The sequence below is a fragment of the Oncorhynchus tshawytscha genome, linkage group LG01, assembly GCF_018296145.1.
Source record: "Oncorhynchus tshawytscha isolate Ot180627B linkage group LG01, Otsh_v2.0, whole genome shotgun sequence".
Taxonomy (NCBI): Eukaryota; Metazoa; Chordata; class Actinopteri; order Salmoniformes; family Salmonidae; genus Oncorhynchus; species Oncorhynchus tshawytscha.
The window spans coordinates 12,024,143-12,050,454 of record NC_056429.1 but is presented as its reverse complement, the minus strand read 5'-3'; the positions used below and the strand labels follow the sequence as shown (position 1 = coordinate 12,050,454).

Below are 26,312 nucleotides of genomic sequence, written 5' to 3'. Positions count from 1 at the left end.
TAACACAATAAATAAACACTAAGTTCATCATTGACTATGGAAACAGAGTCAACATGTAACAGGGGAGGAAGCTAGCCAGGCACAATGTAGCTGTCGCTGCTGAGGTTTATTCTGTGGCGCTCTACCAACCTGCTAGAGGGCGCTCATCCTCGGATAGATTGAAGACCTCGTGGAAAGAACCCTTCTTAGTATTGTAGACCCTGCCAGTCTGTTCCTCTAGACTGGTACCGCATGCTAGGCCTGTCCCTAGACTCCCACGAGCTACTGCCGGCTGAATCTAAGAGAAACAGAGTGGGGAAAAGGACAGAGGGAGAGAGGAAAGGACAGAGGGAGAGAGGAAAGGACAGAGGGAGAGAGGGATGGACGGAGGAAGAGAGGGATGGACGGAGGGAGAGAGGGATGGACGGAGGAAGAGAGGGATGGACGGAGGAAGAGAGGGATGGACGGAGGAAGAGAGGGATGGACGGAGGAAGAGAGGGATGGATGGAGGAGAGAGGGCAGCATGTTAGACCAGGAACCAGAGAATTAGCTAAACCCAAGCAGCACATGTGTATTATAGCAGACTCTCTCAAACCAGCAGCTTGGCTTTGACTTCAGCATCAATCAAAGCTTACTCAGGTGAGCAGTTGTTTGGGAAGCAGTGTATATTGGCTGGGGTGCTTGTAGAGCGCGTTGGGTGCCTTGCTTATGGGGATGTGAATGATAAGGTTGTGGTGTGTCTCATGCAAGGCATGAAGCCATGAACTCATACGGGACCATAATCTTTCACAGTAAAGAATGAAACGTGTCAAAAAAGACTGGAAGATAGTGAGACGGGCTTATCATTTTTAGTACATTTCTCCAGAATACACACACTGGAAAACATAGATAAATATTGATAAGTGATAAAACAACCTTTAATAATTGTATGTGATTTTATGAGAGAGTAGATATGATATTATGATAGATATTGCACTAGGAACTAAACTTTTGGCACAAACTACAAATACTATTAATGAACCACTATCTTTCCAAAACATATAAGCAGTTTCTACCAGTTACTACCTCACCACACACAAACACTTTGAATATAGGGTTCCTTCTGAAAGTGTCTGAGAACAGATCCAGTCAAAAGTAACATGAAGCTGATTGAGAGAATGTCTTCACTATTACAGCACTGTGGTAGATGCATATGTTTAAACTACGGGGCACATTTTGATCTCACAGTTATCATGGCTCTACTACTGAATTCCAAATGGGCAAGGGGACCATTTGGAATGCAGCTCATCGCTAATGACACACACACACAGGTGATGGTGGCGTACACACAGGCACACAAGAACCAAAGTGCACACTAGGTAGCCCTACCTTTTCATACCCAGAGAGCTGAGAGGGAGAAACAGAAAACTCAGGAGATCAGACATTGACATGAGGGATCCCACAGTCCCAGCTGCTGTGAACACCCACATGAATAGGGAGGAACCGCGACAATGACACACATCAATATGAAGTGGTTGGTTGCACCTTAATTGGGGAGGACGGGCTCGTGTCATGACTGGAACGGAATAGGTGGAACGGTATCAAATACATGGTTTGATGCCCCTCCATTTACGCCGTTCCAGCCATTATTATGCACCGTCCTCCCCTCAGCAGCCTCCACTGGTGTACACATATGCACATAAACACTGAGTGGACAAAACATTAAGAACACCGGCTCTTTCCATGACAGACTGACCAGGTGAATCCAGGAGAAAGATATGATCCCTTTGATGTCACTTGTTAAATCCACTTCAATCAGTGTAGATGAAGGAGAGACAGATTAAAGAAGGATTTTTAAAACTTGAAACAACTGAGACATGTATTGTGTATGTGTGCCATACAGAGGGTGAATGGTCAAGAGAAAAGTTGCCTTTGAAACGGGGTATGCTATTAGGTGTCAGGCGCACCGGTTTGTCAAGAACAACAACGTTGCTGGGTTTTTCACGCTCAACAGTGTGTGTATCAAGAATGCTCCACCACCCAAAGGACATTCAGTCAACTTGACACAACTGTGGGAAGCATTGGAGTCAACATGGGCCAGCATCCCTGTGGAGCGCTTTCCACACCTTGTAGAGTGGATGCACTGAGGAATTGAGGCTGTTCTGAGGGTAAAAGGGGGTGCAACTCAATATTAGGAAGGTGTTCCTGATGTTTTGTACACAATGCAGAAAGATACAGTTGAAGTCGGGAGTTTATATACACCTTAGCCAACGACATTTAAACTCAGTTTTTCACAATTCCTGACATTTAATCCTAGTAAAATATACCCTGTCTTAGGTCAGTTAGGATCAACACTTTATTTTAAGAATGTGAAATAAGAATGTCAGAATAATAGTAGAGAGAGTTATTTATTTCAGCTTTTATTACTTTCATCACATTCCCAGTGGGTCAGAAGTTTACATACACTCAATTAGTATCTGGTAGCATTGCCTTTAAATTGTTTAACTTGGGTCAAACGTGTCGGGTAGCCTTCCACCAGCTACCCACAATAAGTTGGGTGAATTTTGGCCCATTCCTCCTAACAGAGCTGGTGTAACTGAGTCAGGTTTGTAGGCCTCCTTGCTCGCACACGCTTTTTCAGTTCTGCTAACAAATTTCTACAGGATTGAGGTCAGGGCTTTGTGATGGCCACTCCAATACCTTGACTTTGTTGTCATTCAGCCATAACTTTGGAAGTATGCTTGTGGTCATTGTCCATTTGGAAGACACATTTGCGAACAAGCTTTTAACTTCCTGACTGATGTCTTGAGATGTTGCTTCAAAATATCAACATCTCAAGAAAAGCACCCCCACAACATGATTCTGCCACCCCTGTTCTTCGGCTTACAAGCCTCCCCCTTTTTCCTCCAAACATAACTATGGTCATTATGGCAAAACAGTTATATTTTTGTTTCGTCAGACCAGAGGACATTTCTCCAAAAAGTATGATCTTTGTCCCCATGTGCAGTTGCAAACCGTAGTCTGGCTTTTTTATGGCGGTTTTGGAGCAGTGGCTTCTTCCTTGCTGAGCGGCCTTTCAGGTTATGTCGATATAGGACTTGTTTTACTGTGGATATAGATACTTTTGTACCGGTTTCCTCCAACATCTTCACAAGGTCCTTTGCTGTTGTCCTGGGATTGATTTGCACTTTTCGCACCAAAGTACATTCATCTCTAGGAGACAGAAAGCATCTCCTTCCTGAGCGGTATGACGGCTGCCGGGTCCCATTGTGTTTATACTTGCATATTATTGTTTGTACAGATGAATGTGTGACCTTCAGGCGTTTGGAAATTGCTCCCAAGGATGAACCAGACTTGGAGGTTTATAATTAGTTTTCTGAGGTCTTGGCTGATTTCTTATGACTTTCCCATGATGTCAAGCAAAGAGGCACTGAGTTTTAAGGTAGGCCTTGAAAAACATCCACAGGTACACCTCCAATTGGCTCAAATGATGTTAATTAGCCAATCAGAAGCTTCTAAAGCCATGGCGTAATTTTCTGGAATTTTCCAAGCTGTTTAAAGGCACAGTCGCCTTAGTGTATGTAAACTTCTGACCCACTGGAATTGTGATAGTCAATTATAAGTTAAATAATCTGTCTGTAAACAATTGTTGGAAAAATTAATTGTGTCTTGCACAAAGTAGGTGTCCTAGCCGACTTGCCAAAACTATAGTTCGTTAACAAGACATTTGTGGAGTGTATGTAAACTTCCGACCGCAACTGTACATGTATTACATATAACAGTATAGAGTCTGAGACATACCCGTCTGGACAGTGTGGCGCCCCCACGCTCCTTCAGCTGGGGGTCTGTGGGCAGGCTGGTCCAGATGATGTGGGGCGTGTCATACTTGTCCCTTAGTTTGGGACAGCTCCTAAACAGGAAGTCGATGATGAAGAACTTGATCCCTGCATACAGCCCTGGAGAGGTGGCACAAGGAAAAGGGATGAGAGGTGGCACAAGGAAAAGGGATGAGAGGTGGCACAAGGAAAAGGGATGAGAGGTGGCACAAGGAAAAGGGATGAGAGGTGGCACAAGGAAAGGGGATGAGAGGTGGCACAAGGAAAAGGGATGAGAGGTGGCACAAGGAAAAGGGATGAGAGGTGGCACAAGGAAAGGGGATGAGAGGTGGCACAAGGAAAGGGGATGAGAGGTGGCACAAGGAAAGGGGATGAGAGGTGGCACAAGGAAAGGGGATGAGAGGTGGCACAAGGAAAGGGGATGAGAGGTGGCACAAGGAAAGGGGATGAGAGGTGGCACAAGGAAAAGGGATGGGAGGTGGCACAAGGAAAGGGGATGAGAGGTGGCACAAGGAAAGGGGATGAGAGGTGGCACAAGGAAAGGGGATGAGAGGTGGCACAAGGAAAAGGGATGAGGTGGCATAAGGAAAAGGGATGAGAGGTGGCACAAGGAAAGGGGATGAGAGGTGGTACAAGGAAAGGGGATGAGAGGTGGTACAAGGAAAGGGGATGAGAGGTGGCACAAGGAAAAGGGATGGGAGGTGGCACAAGGAAAGGGGATGAGAGGTGGCACAAGGAAAGGGGATGAGAGGTGGCACAAGGAAAGGGGATGAGAGGTGGCACAAGGAAAGGGGATGAGAGGTGGCACAAGGAAAGGGGATGAGAGGTGGCACAAGGAAAGGGGATGAGAGGTGGCACAAGGAAAAGGGATGAGAGGTGGCACAAGGAAAGGGGATGAGAGGTGGCACAAGGAAAGGGGATGAGAGGTGGCACAAGGAAAGGGGATGAGAGGTGGCACAAGGAAAGGGGATGAGAGGTGGCACAAGGAAAGGGGATGAGAGGTGGCACAAGGAAAGGGGATGAGAGGTGGCACAAGGAAAGGGGATGAGAGGTGGCACAAGGAAAGGGGATGAGAGGTGGCACAAGGAAAGGGGATGAGAGGTGGCACAAGGAAAGGGGATGAGAGGTGGCACAAGGAAAGGGGATGAGAGGTGGCACAAGGAAAGGGGATGAGAGGTGGCACAAGGAAAAGGGATGAGAGGTGGCACAAGGAAAGGGGATGAGAGGTGGCACAAGGAAAAGGGATGGAGGTGGCACAAGGAAAGGGGATGAGAGGTGGCACAAGGAAAAGGGGATGAGAGGTGGCACAAGGAAAAGGGATGAGAGGTGGCATAAGGAAAAGGGATGAGAGGTGGCACAAGGAAAGGGGATGAGAGGTGGCATAAGGAAAAGGGATGAGAGGTGGCACAAGGAAAAGGGATGAGAGGTGGCACAAGGAAAAGGGATGAGAGGTGGCACAAGGAAAGGGGATGAGAGGTGGCACAAGGAAAAGGGATGAGAGGTGGTACAAGGAAAGGGGATGAGAGGTGGCATAAGGAAAAGGGATGAGAGGTGGCATAAGGAAAAGGGATGAGAGGTGGCACAAGGAAAAGGGATGAGAGGTGGTACAAGGAAAGGGGATGAGAGGTGGCACAAGGAAAAGGGATGAGAGGTGGCACAAGGAAAAGGGATGAGAGGTGGCATAAGGAAAAGGGATGAGAGGTGGTACAAGGAAAGGGGATGAGAGGTGGCACAATGAAAAGGGATGAGAGGTGGTACAAGGAAAGGGGATGAGAGGTGGCACAAGGAAAGTGGATGAGAGGTGGCACAAGGAAAGGGGATGAGAGGTGGCACAAGGAAAGGGGATGAGAGGTGGCACAAGGAAAGGGGTGAGAGGTGGCACAAGGAAAGGGGATGAGAGGTGGCACAAGGAAAGGGGATGAGAGGTGGCACAAGGAAAAGGGATGAGAGGTGGCACAAGGAAAGGGGATGAGAGGAGATACAAGGAAAGGGGATGAGAGGTGGCACAAGGAAAGGGGATGAGAGGTGGCACAAGGAAAGGGGATGAGAGGTGGCACAAGGAAAGGGGATGAGAGGAGCACAAGGAAAGGGGATGAGAGGTGGCACAAGGAAAGGGGATGAGAGGAGATACAAGGAAAGGGGATGAGAGGAGATACAAGGAAAGGGGATGAGAGGTGGCACAAGGAAAGGGGATGAGAGGAGATACAAGGAAAGGGGATGAGAGGAGATACAAGGAAAGGGGATGAGAGGTGGCACAAGGAAAGGGGATGAGAGGAGATACAAGGAAAGGGGATGAGAGGTGGCACAAGGAAAGGGGATGAGAGGTGGCACAAGGAAAGGGATGAGAGGTGGCACAAGGAAAGGGGATGAGAGGAGATACAAGGAAAGGGGATGAGAGGTGGCACAAGGAAAAGGGATGAGAGGTGGCACAAGGAAAGGGGATGAGAGGAGATACAAGGAAAGGGGATGAGAGGAGATACAAGGAAAGGGGATGAGAGGTGGCACAAGGAAAGGGGATGAGAGGAGATACAAGGAAAGGGGATGAGAGGTGGCACAAGGAAAGGGGATGAGAGGAGATACAAGGAAAAGGGATGAGAGGAGATACAAGGAAAGGGGATGAGAGGAGATACAAGGAAAGGGGATGAGAGGTGGCACAAGGAAAGGGATGAGAGGAGATACAAGGAAAGGGGATGAGAGGTGGCACAAGGAAAGGGAATGAGAGGAGATACAAGGAAAGGGGATGAGAGGAGATACAAGGAAAGGGGATGAGAGGAGATACAAGGAAAGGGGATGAGAGGAGATACAAGGAAAGGGGATGAGAGGGAGATACAAGGAAAGGGATGAGAGGAGATACAAGGAAAGGGGATGAGAGGTGGCACAAGGAAAGGGGATGAGAGGAGATACAAGGAAAGGGGATGAGAGGTGGCACAAGGAAAGGGGATGAGAGGAGATACAAGGAAAGGGGATGAGAGGAGATACAAGGAAAGGGGATGAGAGGTGGCACAAGGAAAGGGGATGAGAGGAGATACAAGGAAAGGGGATGAGAGGTGGCACAAGGAAAGGGGATGAGAGGAGATACAAGGAAAGGGGATGAGAGGTGGCACAAGGAAAGGGGATGAGAGGAGATACACCTCCATGGATCACGAGGATCTCTCCATTCATCTTTTTTTCTGTATTTTTCTCAGTGCTTGGGGCCATCACTGGGTAGGTATAGTGGCAAGTCAATCAATCAAATGTATTTACAGATACCCAGCCTAAAACCACCAAAGAGCAAGCAATACAGAAGCATGGAAAAACTCCCTAGAAAGACCGGAACCTAGAACGAAACCTAGAGAGGAACCAGGCTCTGAGCGGTCCTCTTCTGGCTGTGCCGGGTAGAGATTTAAGAGTGCATTATTCAAGAAGTTCAAACGTTAACAGATGACCAGCAGGGTCAGACAATAACCATGGAGGATGTTCTGATCTCAGGTCATGCGAGGGTTTTACATATTGTACCAACCCATCATGAAGCCCATGAGTTTGTAGGGAAGGAGACAGGAGCAGATGAAGGCCACCCACAGACCGATGTAGAGCTTCTGAGTGATCTCAGGATGCACCCACATGAACAGGCTGAAACACAGGGGCACACAAGGATACAAAGTGTGAAACAAGTTGGTTAACAACCTTAAATAAACTGGAAACACACACACACACACGTCACTCACTTCTTTATTTTCTCCAGGACATCTGCCATCTTTCCAAATAGATTCTGTGAAGAACACACACATGTGAAAACAGCACACCAGCTTAAGAGAGCAACACCTCACATCACAAAGTAGATGTCATCGTGACACCTCTCGCACTTTATCTTCTTTTTTCTCTCTCCCCCATTTCGATCATGTCTCATCGCTGCAACTCCCCAAAGGGCTCAGGAGGTCGAGGCATGCATCCTCTGAAACATGACCCGCCAAACCGTGCTTCTTAACACCCGTCTGCTTAACCCGGAAGCCAGCACCAACAATGTGTCGGATGAAACACTGTTCACCTGACGACCGAGGTCAGTCTGCAGGCGCCCCGCCCGCCACAAGGAGTCGATAGAGTGCGATGAGTCAAGTAAAGCCCCCCGGCCAAACCTAACCCGGACAACACCGGGCCAATTGTGCACCACCCTATGGGACTCCCGATCACGGCCAGTTGTGATACAGCCTGGGAATGAACCAGGGTCTGTAGTGACGCCTCTAACACTCTAACGCGGCCTTAGACCGCTACGCCACTCGGGAGCCCATCTCTCGCCCTTTCTAAATCAAAAGGTGATCAATGATGATCAAATCACATGACCACAGCTCACCTGTGCTTTTTGAGCGACATCAAGAACTAACTGGAACTTCTCTGAAACAGTCAGATCCTCCTTTGGTGGATCCTGGGAAAAGATGAAAAGTTACATCCAAAACTATTCCCCCCCCAAAGCAGAAATTGTTCTGGTAACAACCAGTGCCCCCAAATTGGCAAACACTGAAGGCGTAAGGGCTTGAAGGGACGGCAGGGTAGCCTAGTGGTTAGAGCGTTGGACGAGTAACCGGAAGGTTGCAAGTTCAAACCCCCGAGCTGACAAGGTACAAATCTGTCGTTCTGCCCCTGAACAGGCAGTTAACCCACTGTTCCTAGGCAGTCATTGAAAATAAGAATTTGTTCTTAACTGACTTGCCTAGTTAAATAAAAGGTCAAATAAAAATAAAAAGGGGGAGGTTTGTTTTTGGACCCCCTTCCCAAAAGGGGGAGGTTTGTTTTTGGACCCCCTTCCCAAAAGGGGGAGGTTTGTTTTTGGACCCCCTTCCCAAAAGGGGGAGGTTTGTTTTTGGACCCCCTTCCCAAAAGGGGGAGGTTTGTTTTTGGACCCCCTTCCCAAAAGGGGGAGGTTTGTTTTTGGACCCCCTTCCCAAAAGAGGTTAACATCATACACTTCTTACCGCAGGTTCAGAGATCTCCGGCACAATACTCCACTGGATCCTCCAACCTCTGAGAAGAAAGCAGAGAGAGACATGTTTGACTTATTTCACAAGCAGATTGTTAATTGTTCCACTGGACTATAGGTGATGCACATTGCAAAGAGGTAAGCTACCTGGAAATGAGGTAATTCAAGGACAGCCTGAGAATGGCTAGGAAGAGAAACAAGGGGATGGCCCAACCGTGCCACGCTGCATTCACATAGATCTGTGGAAAACAGAGAGGGAGTGGGGGAGGGGAGAACAGGTCACACAATCTACCATCGCTAGTCTATAACCCATACCAAGTATGGTCATCTCGTTACTATGCAATAGATATTATACACTGTACTCATGCAGATGCCAATAAAGAGAGAAATTTTTATGTAAATCTATAAACAAATATATATAATGTATATGTATATAATATATATAAATATATATAGAAATATATAATACACACACACACGGGGATAGAGATATTGATCTTCATTGCTGGGATCTTTCATACGCTGTGATAGTGTGTGTGTGCGTGTGCACACTCACAATGAAGGCAAAGGTTGACGTATACACGGAGTGCCAGCTGGATAAGGCAAAAAGGTTCCTCTTGAAGTTAGTGACAGGTTTGGCACCTCGCTCTACAGAGGAGTAGAAAGTATTGACCATTAAAGCACAATCAGAGATTGAGACAAAAATCTATTTATTATTACAAACACATTTTTCATATTCCGATTTTCATATTCTGATTATATTTCAGAATATTCATCAAGATACCCCTGACAGAGTGTGATTGTTACATTTTGTCCACTAAATGTACAGTACTTACTGAGTCGTCTCATGTTTTCAGTCAATCTGAGGACAGGGGACAAGAGAAAGGGAGTTTGATTCAACTAGAACTCTGCATGACAAAAGCATAAACAATGTAAGACAAGCACAAACAGAACTAGATATGTTTTGGTGGAGAAAAAGTACAAAATGATCTTGCTGCATTTAGGCACCATTCATGAGAAAGTATGTGGTGCTTGGAAGAATCTCTGGTCTCAGAAGGTATTTTTGTCTGCCTCTCTATCCCATCTCCCCATCTCTTTCAGCCTCCAAAACTAACATCAAGGCCATTTCAACTGGTGCACAATGAATGCTCCTTCCATCTCTTCCCTCCCTCTCTACCATCTAATATGTACTTGGATAAAGTTACAGCCAGGATAGTTTGAGTCAGGCTACCCATGACTCCACAGGCATGGTAAACACTGAGTGTTCTCTCCCTTCTCTCTTTCTCTCACCCCTCTGTCTATTGTACTTGTATTCAGTACGAATCCCCATGACTCCAGTCTACGTCATTCAGGAGAGGACTGAGAATTGGAGAAAGAACCGGAGCCCTAAAAACTGACACGGGGCCAGTTGGTGCAGTTCCACTCAACAAGGTAACTGTATGAACTGTGTAGGGAGAGCTGATCCTTAATCAGTCATAAAAAGCGAAGAACAAAAAAAAGGCCAGCTGCAATGCCCTCAACCCACCACCAGGGGTCAGACAATCCTCCCACTTCCATAACACCATGGTTACAACCTCTGCTGTGCTGAAAGCCCTGGGATTGGCTGTAGGTTATAATATTAGGCCAATCAGACATCAGGGTGAGCTCATGAGGACAGTAGTTCCCATCATGACTGGCTACTTTACGGTGGGTGCTGATGAATAGCATGCTGACAGACTCTAGGCCCATTACAAAGCCATCAGTTTTATGACCCTTCTCTAAGCAGCATGTACTGTGCCCTTTGAGCCGGTTAACCTGATGACTACAGTGGCTGGCTGGTCGTCCACGCTGATCAAACAAGAGGAGAGAGGCCGAGGGGAGCAATTACAGAGGAAATGATGAAGTCAGAATCTAGAGTACATCATTTCTCAATGGGAAAGCATTGGTTGTCTGAGGTGGTTGTGGTTATGGGGGCAGTTCTCACCTCTTAGCGCTTAGCGGCTCCTCTGGCTCCACCGTGTTCACCTCCGGCTGGAAGCGGAAGTCCTCGATGTACCCTCCAAACCGGTCGTACAGCCACGTCTGCAGCCGCGAGTACATGGTCTCCTTCTGCTTGTCTGCAGAGGAACCGATTGGATATTGTTAGACCTCGTTTTGTTGAATCAAGTCTGTTAGAGCTGGGTTGCAACAAAAGCCTGCACATCCTTTCCAGGACTAGTGTTGGTGACCGCTGCCTATACTGTAGGAAATAACCATGTTGTTTGAAATGGAAATACATTTGACCAACTCAACATTTAACTCAACATTACCCGACTTGTACTTATAGTAGTATCAAATGTTGTGAGCACAACACCACTGTGTCATTTTGGTCAGGCCTAAGTTACCACACCCACTGTGTTATTTTGGTCAGGCCTAAGTTACCACACCCACTGTGTTATTTTGGTCAGGCCTAAGTTACCACACCACTGTGTCATTTTGGTCAGGCCTAAGTTACCACACCCACTGTGTTATTTTGGTCAGGCCTAAGTTACCACACCACTGTGTTATTTTGGTCAGGCCTAAGTTACCCCACACCCACTGTGTTATTTTGGTCAGGCCTAAGTTACCACACCCACTGTGTTATTTTGGTCAGGCCTAAGTTACCACACCCACTGTGTTATTTTGGTCAGGCCTAAGTTACCACACCCACTGTGTTATTTTGGTCAGGCCTAAGTTACCACACCCACTGTGTTATTTTGGTCAGGCCTAAGTTACCACACCCACTGTGTTATTTTGGTCAGGCCTAAGTTACCACACCACTGTGTTATTTTGGTCAGGCCTAAGTTACCACACCACTGTGTTATTTTGGTCAGGCCTAAGTTACCACACCACTGTGTTATTTTGGTCAGGCCTAAGTTACCACACCACTGTGTTATTTTGGTCAGGCAGGCCTAAATTACCACACCCACTGTGTTATTTTGGTCAGGCCTAAGTTACCACACCCACTGTGTTATTTTGGTCAGGCCTAAGTTACCACACCCACTGTGTTATTTTGGTCAGGCCTAAATTACCACACCCACTGTGTTATTTTGGTCAGGCCTAAGTTATTTCAGTTACATCAGTATTTCTTAATCTGCATCAAAGTGTATCTGAACACCCTTCTCTCTCACCACATGCTGAATTATCACTAGTGCACATCTCTGGAACCAATTAACTAACAGCTCTCTACCAGACACCTCATTCAAATGAATAGCAGCCCGACATCACACCCAATTAAAATAGACAACACTGCTTATTCCCCTTAGACACCTCACATGTGTACCATTAAAATCTGCACCACAGCCTCCCTGTTTGGAATATAGAAGAATTAAGAGTGGCTGAGTGGACGAGCAATGTGGTGGTCAGTCTTCCTACAGTAGGCAGACGGGTAGCCTCCCAACTCCCACAATGTTAACATCGGTCTGGGATTTCCGAGACTATGGTGGTGGGTTTTGGAGGGAGAGTGATGACAAACGGTTAAAGTGTTTACGTCTGAGGTCAAGCATAAGGCCGCACACTGAATTCTTACATCTGAAAATACACTGAACAAAAATATAAATGCAACATGTAGTGTTGGTCCCATGTTTCATGGTCTGAAATAACAGATCCTAGAATTGTTCCATATGCACAAAAAGCCTTTTTTCTTTCAAATTGTGTACACAAATTTGCTTAAATCCCTGTTATTGAGCATTTCTCCTTTTCCAAGATAATCCAGCCACCTGACAGGTGTGGCATATCAACAACCTGGTTAAACATCATGATCATTACACAGGTGCACCTTGTGCTGGGGACAAACGGTCACTAAAATGTTCAGTTTTGTCTCAACACAATGCCACAGATGTCTCAAGTTGAGGGAGCATGCAATTGGCATGTTGACTGCAGGATTGTCCACCAGAGCTGTTGGCAGAGAACTGAATGTTAATTTCTCAACCATAAGCCAACTCCAATGTCATTTTAGAGAATTTGGCAGTACGTCCAACCGGCCTCACAACCGCAGACCACGTGTATAGTGTTGTGTGGGTGAGCAGTTTACTGATGTCATCGTTGTGAACAGAGTGCCCCATGGTGGTGGTGGGGTTATGGTATGGGCAGGCATAAGCTACTGACAATGAACACAGCGGATCTATGGCAATTTGAATGCACAGAGATACGGTTACGAGATGCTGAGGCCCATTGTCGTGCCATTCATCAGCCGCCATGACATGTTTCAGTATGATAATGCACGGCCCCATGTCTCAAGGATCTGTACACCATTCCTGGAAGCTAAAAGTGTCCCAGTTCTTCCATGGCCGGCATTCTCACCAGACATGTCACCCATTAAGCATGTATTGGATGCTCTGGATCAACGTGTACGACAGCGTGTTCCAGTTCCCGCCAATATCCAGCAACTTCATCAAATCTTTGAAATTATTGCATGTTGTGTTTATATTTTTGTTCAGTATACTTAAATCTCTTGTGGACAGACAAAGGCATAACATAGGATGGTATCGTAGCGTCTGTCAATATGGGATGCGACGAATAACAAGGAAGTTTGTTCCCGAGACCCTAAAAGATTGTCACCGATCATTTGGACAAGTCACAATTTCTCAGGTGTTCGCATCTTTTGTTTTAGAAATGGGACATTTGGCCCATGCTTTGGCTGAGGGTTTCTGTTTGAGGTGGTGGAGACTTTACTAGTGTCATTAGTATCTTATCTCATAATCTAACCTGACGCAATTACGCCAGATTTTTGTTCTGGGTTTCCGAGAATAGCAAATACCTGAATAGGTTGTCTGACAAGAAAAGTAAGCAACCATTGTAGTTGGGGCTTTCAGGTAAAATGTCATTTCTAGGGCAGTCCCAGGCAGTCCCAGGCAGTCCCAGACAGTCCCAGACAGTCCCAGACAGTCCCAGACAGTCCCAGGCATTCTCCATACGGTGAAACATCTTATTCACTACAACGTTTTAAAAAGCTACAGCTTGCAGTAGGCCTACATAATGCATTTTTATGAACCATACGAGCCTATTTATTGTGGGGCAGGGACAATACCCACTTAAGGAGTTAAAGCAGCCACTAGAAGTACAAAGAAAGCCTCATTTGAAAACCAGGCTGACTGAATTAAGTGGAGAACCCTGGTGTGAGAAAATGTGGATTTGAGCATGGCCACAGGGGAGTAGAAAGGCAAATGCTCCACAGCCACATTCATACACCTTATAGAAATGTGTGACATTCCCTACAGAGAGAGAGAGAGGGATGCAATTCATCACACATTCCTCTTCCTCCTGTCCCCACACCTTCACTGGAGCACTCCCACTTACACACACTTCCTGTTTGTGCTGTGTGTTGCACACACACACACACCAGCGTAAGTGACACACACACACACACACACACACACACACACGAGAGATTGTTTTTTGATGGGTAGTGAGCAGAGAGGCTAAGAAAAGCACATTGCTTCAACTGTAACTCCCACACAGAGAAGCCGATCCCTGAGATTCAGAGAGCTGAAAAGATGAGACGAGTCACTCCTTCAACTCTTCTCCATTCCATTCCAGAGGCCTTATTAGACAGGTCATGTGAATTTGAAAAGGTGAGTGAGGTGGAGTGTTAAGGCGCTGGTGGCCTCTGTCTAATGACAGACATTCTAAAGATTTGTGAAGGAGCTCGTCGGTCATGATTCTAATAACCTGTGCGTATCTTTAGCTGTCTACAGTATATACCCGTTTCTGGGTGACCTGTACTGTTGGCTGTGGGAGCTGCAGGTGTTGCTCTGGGTGGCTGTGGTGCGGAATCTTCTGATCTAGGAACAGGAGAGACAAAGCATTAGTAGTAGGTAGAGCATTAACCATGGCTTCAGAAAAACACATTACCTTATTGAGACATTATTGTGCCAGACAAGTGAATGCAAAAACAATATTGGTTTCACTTATCAGTGATCACAAAAGAAAATAAATGAGACGTCATCTTAACGTTTTTTTTCTAGCCTTCAAAGGATTGACACAGAGGGATTTTTCCATGTAAAACAAATTGAGACTTCACAGACACAGATGTGTTTTATACTTAGACATATGACATTAGAGACCTTTGGGTTTAGTGTTACAAAGGCTAGGGTATTGAGGGAGTCACTATGTGCATGAATGCTTATTGGCAGCCTGGCTCGGCCTCTTGACATATTCCCAATACCCAACTCAAGGGAGAGGCTCTATTTTTAACAGGGACAAGACATAGAGACCGACACACACACACACACCGACCGACACACACACACAGGGACCGACACACATACACACACACACACACACGGACCGACCGACCCACACACACACAAACACCAACCGACAAACACACACACACACACACAGGGACCGACCAACACATAGGGACCGACTGACCCACACACACAGGGACCGACCGACAGACCCACACACAGGGACCGACCGACCCACACACAGGGACCGACCGACCCACACACACAGGGACCGACCGACCCACACACACAGGGACCGACCGACCCACACACACAGGGACCGACCGACCCACACACACAGGGACCGACCGACCCACACACACAGGGACCGACCGACCCACACACACAGGGACCGACCGACCCACACACACAGGGACCAACCGACCCACACACACAGGGACCGACCGACCCACACACAGGGACCGACCGACCCACCCACACACACACAGGGACCGACCGACCCACACACACAGGGAACGACTGACCGACCCACCCACACACACACACACACACACACACACACACACACACACACACACACAGGGACCGACCGACCCACACACACAGGGACCGACCGACCCACACACACAGGGACCGACCGACCCACACACAGGGACCGACCGACCCACCCACACACACACAGGGACCGACCGACCCACACACACAGGGAACGACTGACCGACCCCCACACACACACACACACACACACACACACACACACACACACAGGGACCGACCGACAAACACACACACGGACCGACCGACAAACACACACACAGGGACCGACCGACCCACACACACAGGGACCGACCCACCCACCCACCCACCCACACACACACACAGGGACCGACCGACCGACCCACACACACAGGGACCGACCGACCGACCGACCCACCCACACACACACACACACACACACACACACACACAGGGACCGACCGACCCACACACACAGGGACCGACCGACCCACACACACACACACACAGGGACCGACCGACCCACACACACAGGGGACCGACCCACCCACACACACACACACACACAGGGACCGACCGACCCACACACACAGGGACCGACCGACCCCACACACACAGGGACCGACCGACCCACACACACAGGGACCGACCGACCCACCCACACACACACAGGGACCGACCGACCCACCCACACACACAGGGACCGACCGACCGACCCACACACAGGGACCGACCGACCGACCGACCCACACACAGGGACCGACCGACCGACCGACCCACACACACACACAGGGACCGACCGACCCACACACACAGGGACCGACCGACCCACACACACACACACACACACCACCCACACACACAGGGACCGACCGACCCACACACACAGGGACCGACCGACCCACACACACAGGGACCGACCGACCCACACACACAGGGACCGACCGACCCACCCACCCACACACACACACACAGGGACCGACCGACCGACCCACACACACAGGGACCGACCACCGACCGACCACCGACCGACCGACCCACACACACACACACACACACAGGGACCGACCGACCCACACACACACATACACACAGGGACCGACCGACCCACACACACAGGGACCGACCGACCCACCCACACACACACACACACAGGGACCGACCGACCCACACACACAGGGACCGACCGACCCACACACACACAGGGACCGACCGACCCACCCACACACACACAGGGACCGACCGACCGACCCACACACAGGGACCGACCGACCGACCGACCCACACACAGGGACCGACCACCCACACACACACACAGGGATCGACCGACCCACACACACAGGGACCGACCCACACACACACACACACACACACACACACACACACACACACACACACACAGGGACCCACACACACAGGGACCGACCGACCCACACACACAGGGACCGACCGACCCACACACACAGGGACCGACCGACCCACACACACACATACACACAGGGACCGACCGACCGACCCACCCACACACACAGGGACCGACCGACCCACACACACACACACACACATACACACAGGGACCGACCGACCCACCCACACACACAGGGACCGACCGACCCCACACACACACACAGGGACCGACCGACCCACCCACACACACAGGGACCGACCGACCCACACACACACACACACACACACACAGGGATCGACAGACCCACACAGGGACCAAACAACCCACACACACAGGGATCGACCGACCCACACACAGGGATCGACCGACCCCACACACACACACACAGGGACCGACCCACACACACACACACAGGGACCGACGGACCGACCGACCCACACACACACAGGGACCGACCGACAAACCACACACAGGGACCGACCGACACACACACACACAGGGACCGACCGACACACACACACAGGGGCCGACCGACCGACACACACACACACACACACAGGGACCAACCGACCCACACACAAACACAGACAAATAAACTTTGATTTGATTTTGAGTTGAGCGGTTGTAAATCCCGCTCATCGCTCATGGAGCTCCACTAAATACCGCTCCACTAAATACCGCTCCACTAAATACCGCTCCACTAAATACCGCTCCACTAAATACCGCTCCACTAAATACCGCTCCACTGAATACCGCTCCTCTGAATACCGCTCCTCTGAATACCGCTCCTCTGAATACCGCTCCTCTAAATACCGCTCCTCTAAATACCGCTCCTCTAAATACCGCTCCTCTAAATACCGCTCCTCTAAATACCGCTCCTCTAAATACCGCTCCTCTAAATACCGCTCCTCACACACAGGAAAATAAACTCCCGCTCTATTCATTAAAAATCCCAATGTAACCATCTATTTTTGTGACTACTTGGACCTACCGTTTGGTTTTGAAGTATTGAAACCAAATGAAAAGTATTATAATAAAGATGAAAGGTGAATGTAAGAAGAGCTCATCATTTCAAACAGGCCACATGTCATATTAAACAGCAAATCAACTCTAAATAGGTCAGGAGCCAGACAAGGAGCCTAAGAAAGAACCAAATGAATTATTCAGGCTATATTATTTCTATTATTTCAAGGCTATAGCTTACAAAGAAATACATTGTGACACGAGGCTGGTAAGGAGTCAGGGACATTAAGCGCTCAGCATTTAAAAAACATTTTGTTGTATTAAATCATTATGGTCTATAAATTGTGCATATCAGCTGTGACTTACTTTAGAACAAAATACAAATAAAAAAATGTAAAAGCCTTATTATTAATTTTTGCCTTTGAATCTATTTTTAGAGTCTGTGGCATCAGGCTCATGCGATGGTTCCTGGAGAGTCAGCCAGCAGTGGAGAATATCCTCTCCACGCTTGCAGAGCCACTCGTGATGCTAAACACCCCTTTTGGCCAAGCTTGCCAGGCTGGGTAGGGATGCATGTTTTTTAAATTATTTATAGGCCTCTAGGTTTGTATAATTCAATCAAAACGGAAAGCTCCTTGAAAGTTGGAATATTCCAGGACTATTGGGACAAAAAAAATCTATTATTACGGCCTATTGTATAGACAATAGGACAAAAATGAAGGGAACAGATTTTATGTTTATAAATAGTTTGGTACATTGACACAATTATCTATTAATTAGCTACCCACCTCGTTCCTTTCTTTAGAAACTGTCTTTTCAGATTCCACAATGATTCTTTAGTTATGGACATTACGTCACCACACTCCCCCACTTGGTCCTCATCTTCGGAAGTCACTTTGCTTTTGCACCTGTGTGTTTTATCAGTTTCTTTATGAAAATATTTAGCGAACTCCATGATATTAGCTAAAGCACGGGGCTATAGCAGCACACAAGTAGACTACAAATGCACGCTGGGCCAAGGCATGCCCTGAGCTCGTGATGTGAGCGCTACTGGAGCGAAATTGGAGCGGGCTAGAAGGCCACCGCTTCAGCCTTTGGAAATCTCGCTCAGCGTTCCAGTCAAATCGGGAACGCTCAGCTCACACACACACACACAGGGGCCGACACACACAGGGGCCGACACACACAGGGGCCGACACACGGAAGCCAGCAGTAGAGCGTCTGCGCACACACCTCTTACCTCGTTTTGAGAACTTCTAAGTTCAGTTTCTGTTCCAAGTCCAGCCTTTTCGATCTCTCTTTCTCCAGTTCATGTTTCAGTGTCTCTATATTGGTTTCTTCTCGAAGTTTCCTCAACTCCTCCTCTGAAAAATAGAGCAATGAAAGCCCATAAGTTTGGCTCAGCCAACACATATTTCCGACTGTTACCACCTAGGTCTTGGTGAGTCACTGCCACAGGCACCTGTCCAAACTTGTCAATCTTAAGTCACCGATATTGATCAATTAGCACAGTTGATGAGGTTACCGGTGGAATCAGATATGGTTGAAACTAAAATAAGTACAAGCTGAACTTTAGGAACAGGGTTGCCTAGCCCTTGGAAAAGATGTTTGGCCATAATTATGTTTACAGTCCCCAAATCATTGAGATGTTATTTGACCGAGCAGAGAGGGGGAAAGGAAGATGAAGTAAACCTCGTCTCATTCAGAACCGGTTGTAAGTCATTACAAATGTATGTAGCACAGAGTCCTGCCAGAGAACACCTCAAATCTACTTTATCACTGTAATTGAACTAAGACCGTAGACAGAGTGAAATGTCCTTTCATAAGGAATGTTCCCCCCCATGACCACAGTATTACATGGTTCTCACAGAAAACAATGTTCTCAAGTAGACTGTTTCTCATTCTGTACTTCTGTAATCAGCAAGATAAATCATGATTTGATTGGATTTTAAAGCGGTGGGTAAAAGCAATTAGAACGAGGTAGACTGGTAGGCAACAGGGTACCAACTATGTCAACTGTCTTGGTCCCTCAGTTAGTTGACTGAGGAGAACACCTCAGGCCGGGGGCAAAAAAAAAAAAAAAGCAGTCACTTCCAGACCAGCTTGTGGTCCTTCAGTTTCAGCATTACAAGACGTTAGATTGGACCTCTGCAGAACAGATTTAGTCAGGCAAGGCATCTTGAGTATGTGTGGCATGATTTAAAATGGCTTACTTCTCACGAGTCCGCTCCTCTAGCGGTTGGCATTAAAAAGGGAACATTCTCATGAACCCATTCCATAATGTGTGAACTGTGACATATAGGCCAACTCTGGTCCACTTTGCATGTCATGATTCATTTGGTGAGAGGGGGACAGAGAAGAGGTGTAAAATAATGGAGGGAGATATTAGTGAAAAATAAGACCAAGGCCGAGAGAGATACTAAGGAGGAGGGGGAGGAGAGGACAGGTGAGAGGAAAGAGTTAGTGCAGGAGAAAGAGAAATTAGAAAGAGCTAGTATTTGCAGCTACTGGATGGCCCCCAATCTGTTCACTGTACTGGGAGAAAGTTCACCTCGCAAGCTCAACAGCACAAGAAACTGATAAAGGACCTACTAGAGGGAATGATTGATACCGGTGGTAAAGTTCTAGGTTGAGCAACGCCGGAGCTTGAAAGTGACTGCATGCCTGTTATAACAGCTTAGTGTTGTTACCAGCTTACCACAAGGTTACCTGGGACAACAGCAGCCTGGTTAATAATTCAATACAGCTAGAGCCTGCTGTAACAAGGGTCACAGTCTTAACCCTCTAAGCTTGAGGGGGGTTCTAAGCTAAAGATGGTCATACCAAGGATTATTTAGCTAGTCGATTTTGATTTTTAAGACCACTTAATGGAGAAAAAAATATATATATATATATATATACACACACACACACATATATATATACACACACACACATATATATATATATATATACACACACATATATGTATGTATGTATGTATGTACATATATATATATATATATATACACACACACACACACATACATATATATATATACACACACATGTATGTATGTATGTATGTATGTATGTATGTATGTATGTATGTATGTATGTATGTATGTATGTATGTACACACACATACATGTATGTATGTACACATGTATGTACACATACATGTATGTATGTACACACACACACACACACACATACATATATATACACACACACACACACACACACACACACACATATATATATATATATACACACACACACATACACATATATATATATATATACATACACACATACATACATACATACACACACATACATACATACACACATTTATTGGATGAAACATTGAATTTGGAATTAATGCTATTAGCCAATAGAAACCCACTGAATAACAGATTCAATACATGGAAGAGATAGTTCCCCCCCCAAAAAATAAAAAAGAAGATTGTTCTGAAGTGTCGGTCCTATATCTGAGAGATATAAGAAAGATCAGGAAACAATGTCATTTTAAAAAGTATTAAAACATTTTTTTCCCATTCATTTATCACTTTATTTTAGGCACTAAACTATCGAGATATATGCTTCCATTCATTTTTATAAAACGGTACCGGGGACCTTCAGACAAGTCTTGTGGGCATCCTACAGCACCATGGCGTCCGTGAGAGTCTAATCTGTCAATTGAGGATCATAATAGTTTGCAGGGCAAACTGTTCGGACGCTAGACGTTTCGTAACAAGAACAATTTTTGTGATGTCCCATGGTCCAACAAACACGGCTCTAGCTCTGCCACCTTTCACCTCAGATGATATCGGTGGATACGGTGGCTTGAAACGCAGTCCATGCAAAAAAAGATCTCTAGCCTAAACAGACGGATTTTGATGAGGATATTTGTATTATGTTAATTCGATTTCAGCGAGGACTCAGAAATTGTAGGCTAAGGGTTTTAAAGAGACACTTTCTAACCTGACCAAGCTAAAAGAACGATACAGCGGATGAGGCTTATCATTGTTGTTGTGTATCATTTACAGCTGAAGTCAGAAGTTTACATACACCTTAGCCAAATACATTTAAAATCAGTTTTTCACAATTCCTATCATTTAATCGTAGTAAAAATTCCCCGTAGGTCAGTTAGGATCACCACTTTATTTTAAGAATGTGAAATGTCAGAATAATAGTAGAGAGAATTATTTATTTAAGCTTTTATTACTTTCATCACATTCACAGTGGGTCAGACGTTTACATACACTCAATTAGTATTTGGTAGCATTGCCTTTAAATTGTTTAACTTGGGTCAAACGTTTTGGGTAGCCTTCCACAAGCTATCCACAATAAGTTGGGTGAATTCAGACCATGTCCTAGCCGTGTCTGAATCCTGGCTTAGGAAGGCCACCAAAAACCAAGAAATTTCCATCCCTAACTATAACATTTTCCAAATAGATAGAACTGCCAAAGGGGGTGGAGTTGCAATCTACTGTAGAGATAGTAAGACGGATCTCTGCAGGCTATCTAGGTCTGTGCCCCAAAAATTTGAGCTTCTACTTTTAAAATCCACCTGTCCAGAAACAAGTCTTTCACCGTTGCCGCTTGCTATAGATCACCTTCTGCCCCCAACTGTGCCCTGGACACCATATGTGAATTGATTGCCCCCCCATCTATCTTCAGAGCTGGTGCTGTTAGGTGACCTAAACCGGGACATGCTTAACACCCCGGCCATCCTACAATCCAAGCTTGATACCCTCAATCTCACACAAATTATCAAGGAACCTACCACCCCGAATCTGTAAACACGGGCACCCTCAGAGATCATCCTAACCAACCTGCCCTCCAAATACACCTCTGCCGTCTTCAACCAGGATCTCAGCAACTCATTTCCTGCGTCCGTAATGGGTCTGTGGTCAAACGACCACCCCTCATCACTGTCAAACGCTCCCTAAAACACTTCAGCAAGCAGGCCTTTCTAATCGACCTGGCCCGGGTATCCTGGAAAGATATTGACCTCATTCCGTCAGTAGAGGATGCTTGGTTATTCATTAAAAGTGCTAATCTCACCATCTTAAATAAGCATACCCCATTCAAAAACTGTTGAAACAGGAACAGATATAGCCCTTGGTTCACTCCAGACCTGACTGCCATTGACCAGCACAAAAACATCCTGTGGCGTACTGCGTTAGCATAGAGTAACCTCCGCGATATGCAACTTTTCAGGGAAGTTAGGAACCAATACACACAGGCAGTTAGGAAAGCAAAGGCCAGCTTCTTCAAACAGAAATGTGCATCCTGTAGTACAAACTCCAAAAAGCTCTGGGACACTAAAGTTGCTCCCAAGGATGAACCAGAATTTTTTTTCTGAGGTCTTGGCTGATTTCTTTTGATTTTCCCAAGATGTCAAGCAAAGAGGCACTTTGTTTGAAGGTAGGGCTTGAAGTACATCCACAGGTACACCTCCAATTGACTCAAATTATGTCAATTAGCCTATCAGAAGCTTCTGAAGCCTTGACATCATTTTCTGGAATTTTCCAAGCTGTTTGAAGGCACAGTCAACTTAGTGTATGTAAACTTCTGACCCACTGGAATTGTGATATAGAGTATCATAAGTGAAATAATCTGTCTGTAAACCACTGTTGGAGAAATGACTTGTGTCATGCACAAAGTAGATGTTCTAACCGACTTGCCAAAACTATAGTTTGTTAACAAGAAATTTGTGGAGTGGTTGAAAAAACATTTTCAGATATTTCCTGTACCTACCACACAACATCAAGCTAATTGGAAAATCTGCCACCATAGCAACACAACCTATGACACCCTCTGCGGAATGTTTGCAAGTTATAAATATTCAAATGTTCCCCTTGATGAATGAGGAACAAAATTGAGCATAGCCGCCCAACCACCTTAGCAGGATATTGGCATCATGGCTAAGTTCTCCTGTCGTCATAGTTACAATGTTTTAGGATTTCCCCACAGCTTCACACAAAAGAGCAAAAAGCCCAGTTGTTCACATCAATTCCCAACCGTCTTGTAAGCGACAACTTCAGCCCAGAAACCAAGGAGCTGATCAAGGCCTAGGTGATCGTTCTTCATTTAAACATCTGAATAGTAGGAGTCATCTGAAGGCAGAAACCGGGTTGTTACTCTTTAGCGCATCCACATCCTAATGTATCGTTTGTTTCCTGCTACATCAACTGTGACTGGGCCACCATGAGACTGGGGTAAACCACATCCTCTTCCTGGTATCAGGACACATGGAAGTATGTGAATGTACTGAACGTAACTGACATGTTGAATCCATTTCAAATATGACCCGTCATCTAACCAAAAAAACGGTTTCTAAAGAGAGAACGTTCTGGCCTACCTCTTGTTGAGTGAAACGATGTTCACGCCCTTCTCTTGATAGTGACATGCTTTTCAACAAAAGAAAGCTACATTAATTTCCATTCAAAGAGGACTAAAGAACTATCAAGGACAAAAGTGCATTCCTGTAGAGAAAAACCATAGGAACCGAAAACAACTATACTCAAACTATCCAATCAAAAGGTGGATGAAATAAATGCATGGCAAGTATACATATTAGATATTCTCCTCAGATGTGAAACTGGAGTGTGTTGAAGTATTCCTATTTCATTAAGGATCCACATTAGATTCTGCCAAGGCAGCAGCTACTGTCCCTGGGGTCTAGCAACATTAAGACAGTGTGCTCCACACTAAAAGACGAGCTCTCCCTTTTAGCCTCCAATTCTCAACTTCTCCAATTGGTTTGGCCCCCATAAAGCCCTACTATACAAGGCTTTTTCGGGTCATCACCTCAGTCATATAGAAACAGACTGCTTTTTCTGAATGAGTACCACACGGCATGCTAACCTGCTAACCAGTAGCTGCTGGGGTTGCTGCAGAGCCAGGAGGGAGAATAGGAAGCCACGTATGCCCCGGATAACCTAGTTATGTAAGTCAAACATTTGCATAGAGGCCTTTATTTAACAATGTGCCAGAGAGCATCCTCTCATTATCACATGCATGGCTTCCCATGTCTGGCCAAGCCTCTGGATGGGGGGACAGGGCACTCAGTTACCACAGTTCTGTGTATGTTTCTACAACAGCGACTGTTTTAGTAGCCAAATAGGCCCATATCTAAGACATTTAATCTCACTTCAGATTTTTCTGAGCCAGCGGTTGGTTTAAAGTGGTTGTACCCAGTTTCTAATATAACTGAAATGTATCTCCGACTTTCTGAATTCTGCTATCTCACAGTGCCTTGTTTTGACTAGCTGCCAACACAAGACAATTTTTCTTAATGTCTCCAACACACTGTTGAGGTCGCTCTCGTCTTTTATCATAGTATAGTAAATGTCCAACTGTCAGTTTCACTGGACACCTACTGGTATGTTAAGGGAGGTGCTGTATCTTTAACACTGGCCAACAGGGTAAACAAGTTATTTACTACCGTTACACAGGCTTGTTAGAGTTCGGTATCTAGCCTGTAAGTCTCTACTAGGTAGAATTACAATAGTGTTCTATGTGAGGTCTTCGCTTCATTCATAAAGCTATGTATTGTAACATATTGGCGGTAGATGACAGGAGAAAAATCATACAACCATGACCAACTGTCCCAGGATCAGTGTCTGACAGATAGGCCTACAGTGGGTATAAACATGTGAGTCAACAGACCAATGCCTGCCAGGAAATGCAGCATCACTTCACACCCAAATACTTTCCCCTGAGAAACCTGAGCTTGTCTGCCATGCTTCACAACAAGTAAACAGCGAGTGGGATAACATCTTCAGGCCAGCCTGGAGATTCCTTAGGTATCGCTATGCAACCTCACCCAGGCATTTCACAATGTCACACAGGAGGAGGTGGGCTGATGTGACTATCCCTTGTTCTGGCCTGGAGCCAGAGACTAGCAGAGGAACCTGGAAACAATCCTAACTGGTTCTGCCTCATGGCACCAAAGGACAGTTACTTGTTATCCACTCCACATCCCCTGATATCTCTGGGGGCAAGCTGTTATATAAAAAGTGCAAAAAGAACCTGGGATACTTTACTAGCAATGCTTACAAGAACATAATCCATAAATAACATCTGATACTGCTACTACCCCATCTAAAATAACGACCACATTCTACGCCACTGTTGAAGGTGTAGCCCTGGTTACACTGGTCCCACCCTTAGCAGCTTTGGCAGAAAGTCTTTTCAACCCCTGAAAAAGGGGGAAGTAGGGACTCTGCTCAGGCGTCTTTCTACACACGACCAAGTGTGTCAACAGATGAGGTTGGCTTCGAAGACTATAAAAATGCAATGTGGTTTCTAGCCAGCATAGGTTAATAATTACCAAGAGCAAGGGAGTGGACATATAGAGTACTACTGAAGAAACCATTCGTACTACTGCTATCCTCCAGTTACTGTACCAGTGGACCAGAAAAAAGACACCCAATGGTCTTTCAATGCCTGGCTGCCTTTCTTCGGAGTGGAGTAGCTTAAGTAATATCCTCTATTAA

The 26,312-nt window shown here is 46.3% G+C and overlaps 1 protein-coding gene across 1 annotated transcript in view; it reads right to left on the bottom strand.

The window, feature by feature from the left end:
* The window catches only part of LOC112218056 (GRAM domain-containing protein 4), a 51,468-nt gene that overhangs the window by 4,924 nt on the left and 20,232 nt on the right, over positions 1 to 26,312 (bottom strand). Inside the window, exons 4-17 of the mRNA XM_042327728.1 lie at positions 19,061 to 19,184; positions 18,872 to 18,905; positions 18,609 to 18,796; positions 14,413 to 14,525; positions 10,709 to 10,841; positions 9,582 to 9,607; positions 9,302 to 9,393; positions 8,893 to 8,984; positions 8,741 to 8,789; positions 8,122 to 8,193; positions 7,499 to 7,542; positions 7,294 to 7,403; positions 3,760 to 3,914; positions 130 to 277 (exon numbers count right to left, since the gene is read on the bottom strand). Coding sequence (XP_042183662.1) covers positions 130 to 277; positions 3,760 to 3,914; positions 7,294 to 7,403; positions 7,499 to 7,542; positions 8,122 to 8,193; positions 8,741 to 8,789; positions 8,893 to 8,984; positions 9,302 to 9,393; positions 9,582 to 9,607; positions 10,709 to 10,841; positions 14,413 to 14,525; positions 18,609 to 18,796; positions 18,872 to 18,905; positions 19,061 to 19,184 — 1,380 coding nt within the window. The remainder of the gene's footprint in view (positions 1 to 129; positions 278 to 3,759; positions 3,915 to 7,293; positions 7,404 to 7,498; positions 7,543 to 8,121; positions 8,194 to 8,740; positions 8,790 to 8,892; positions 8,985 to 9,301; positions 9,394 to 9,581; positions 9,608 to 10,708; positions 10,842 to 14,412; positions 14,526 to 18,608; positions 18,797 to 18,871; positions 18,906 to 19,060; positions 19,185 to 26,312) is intronic.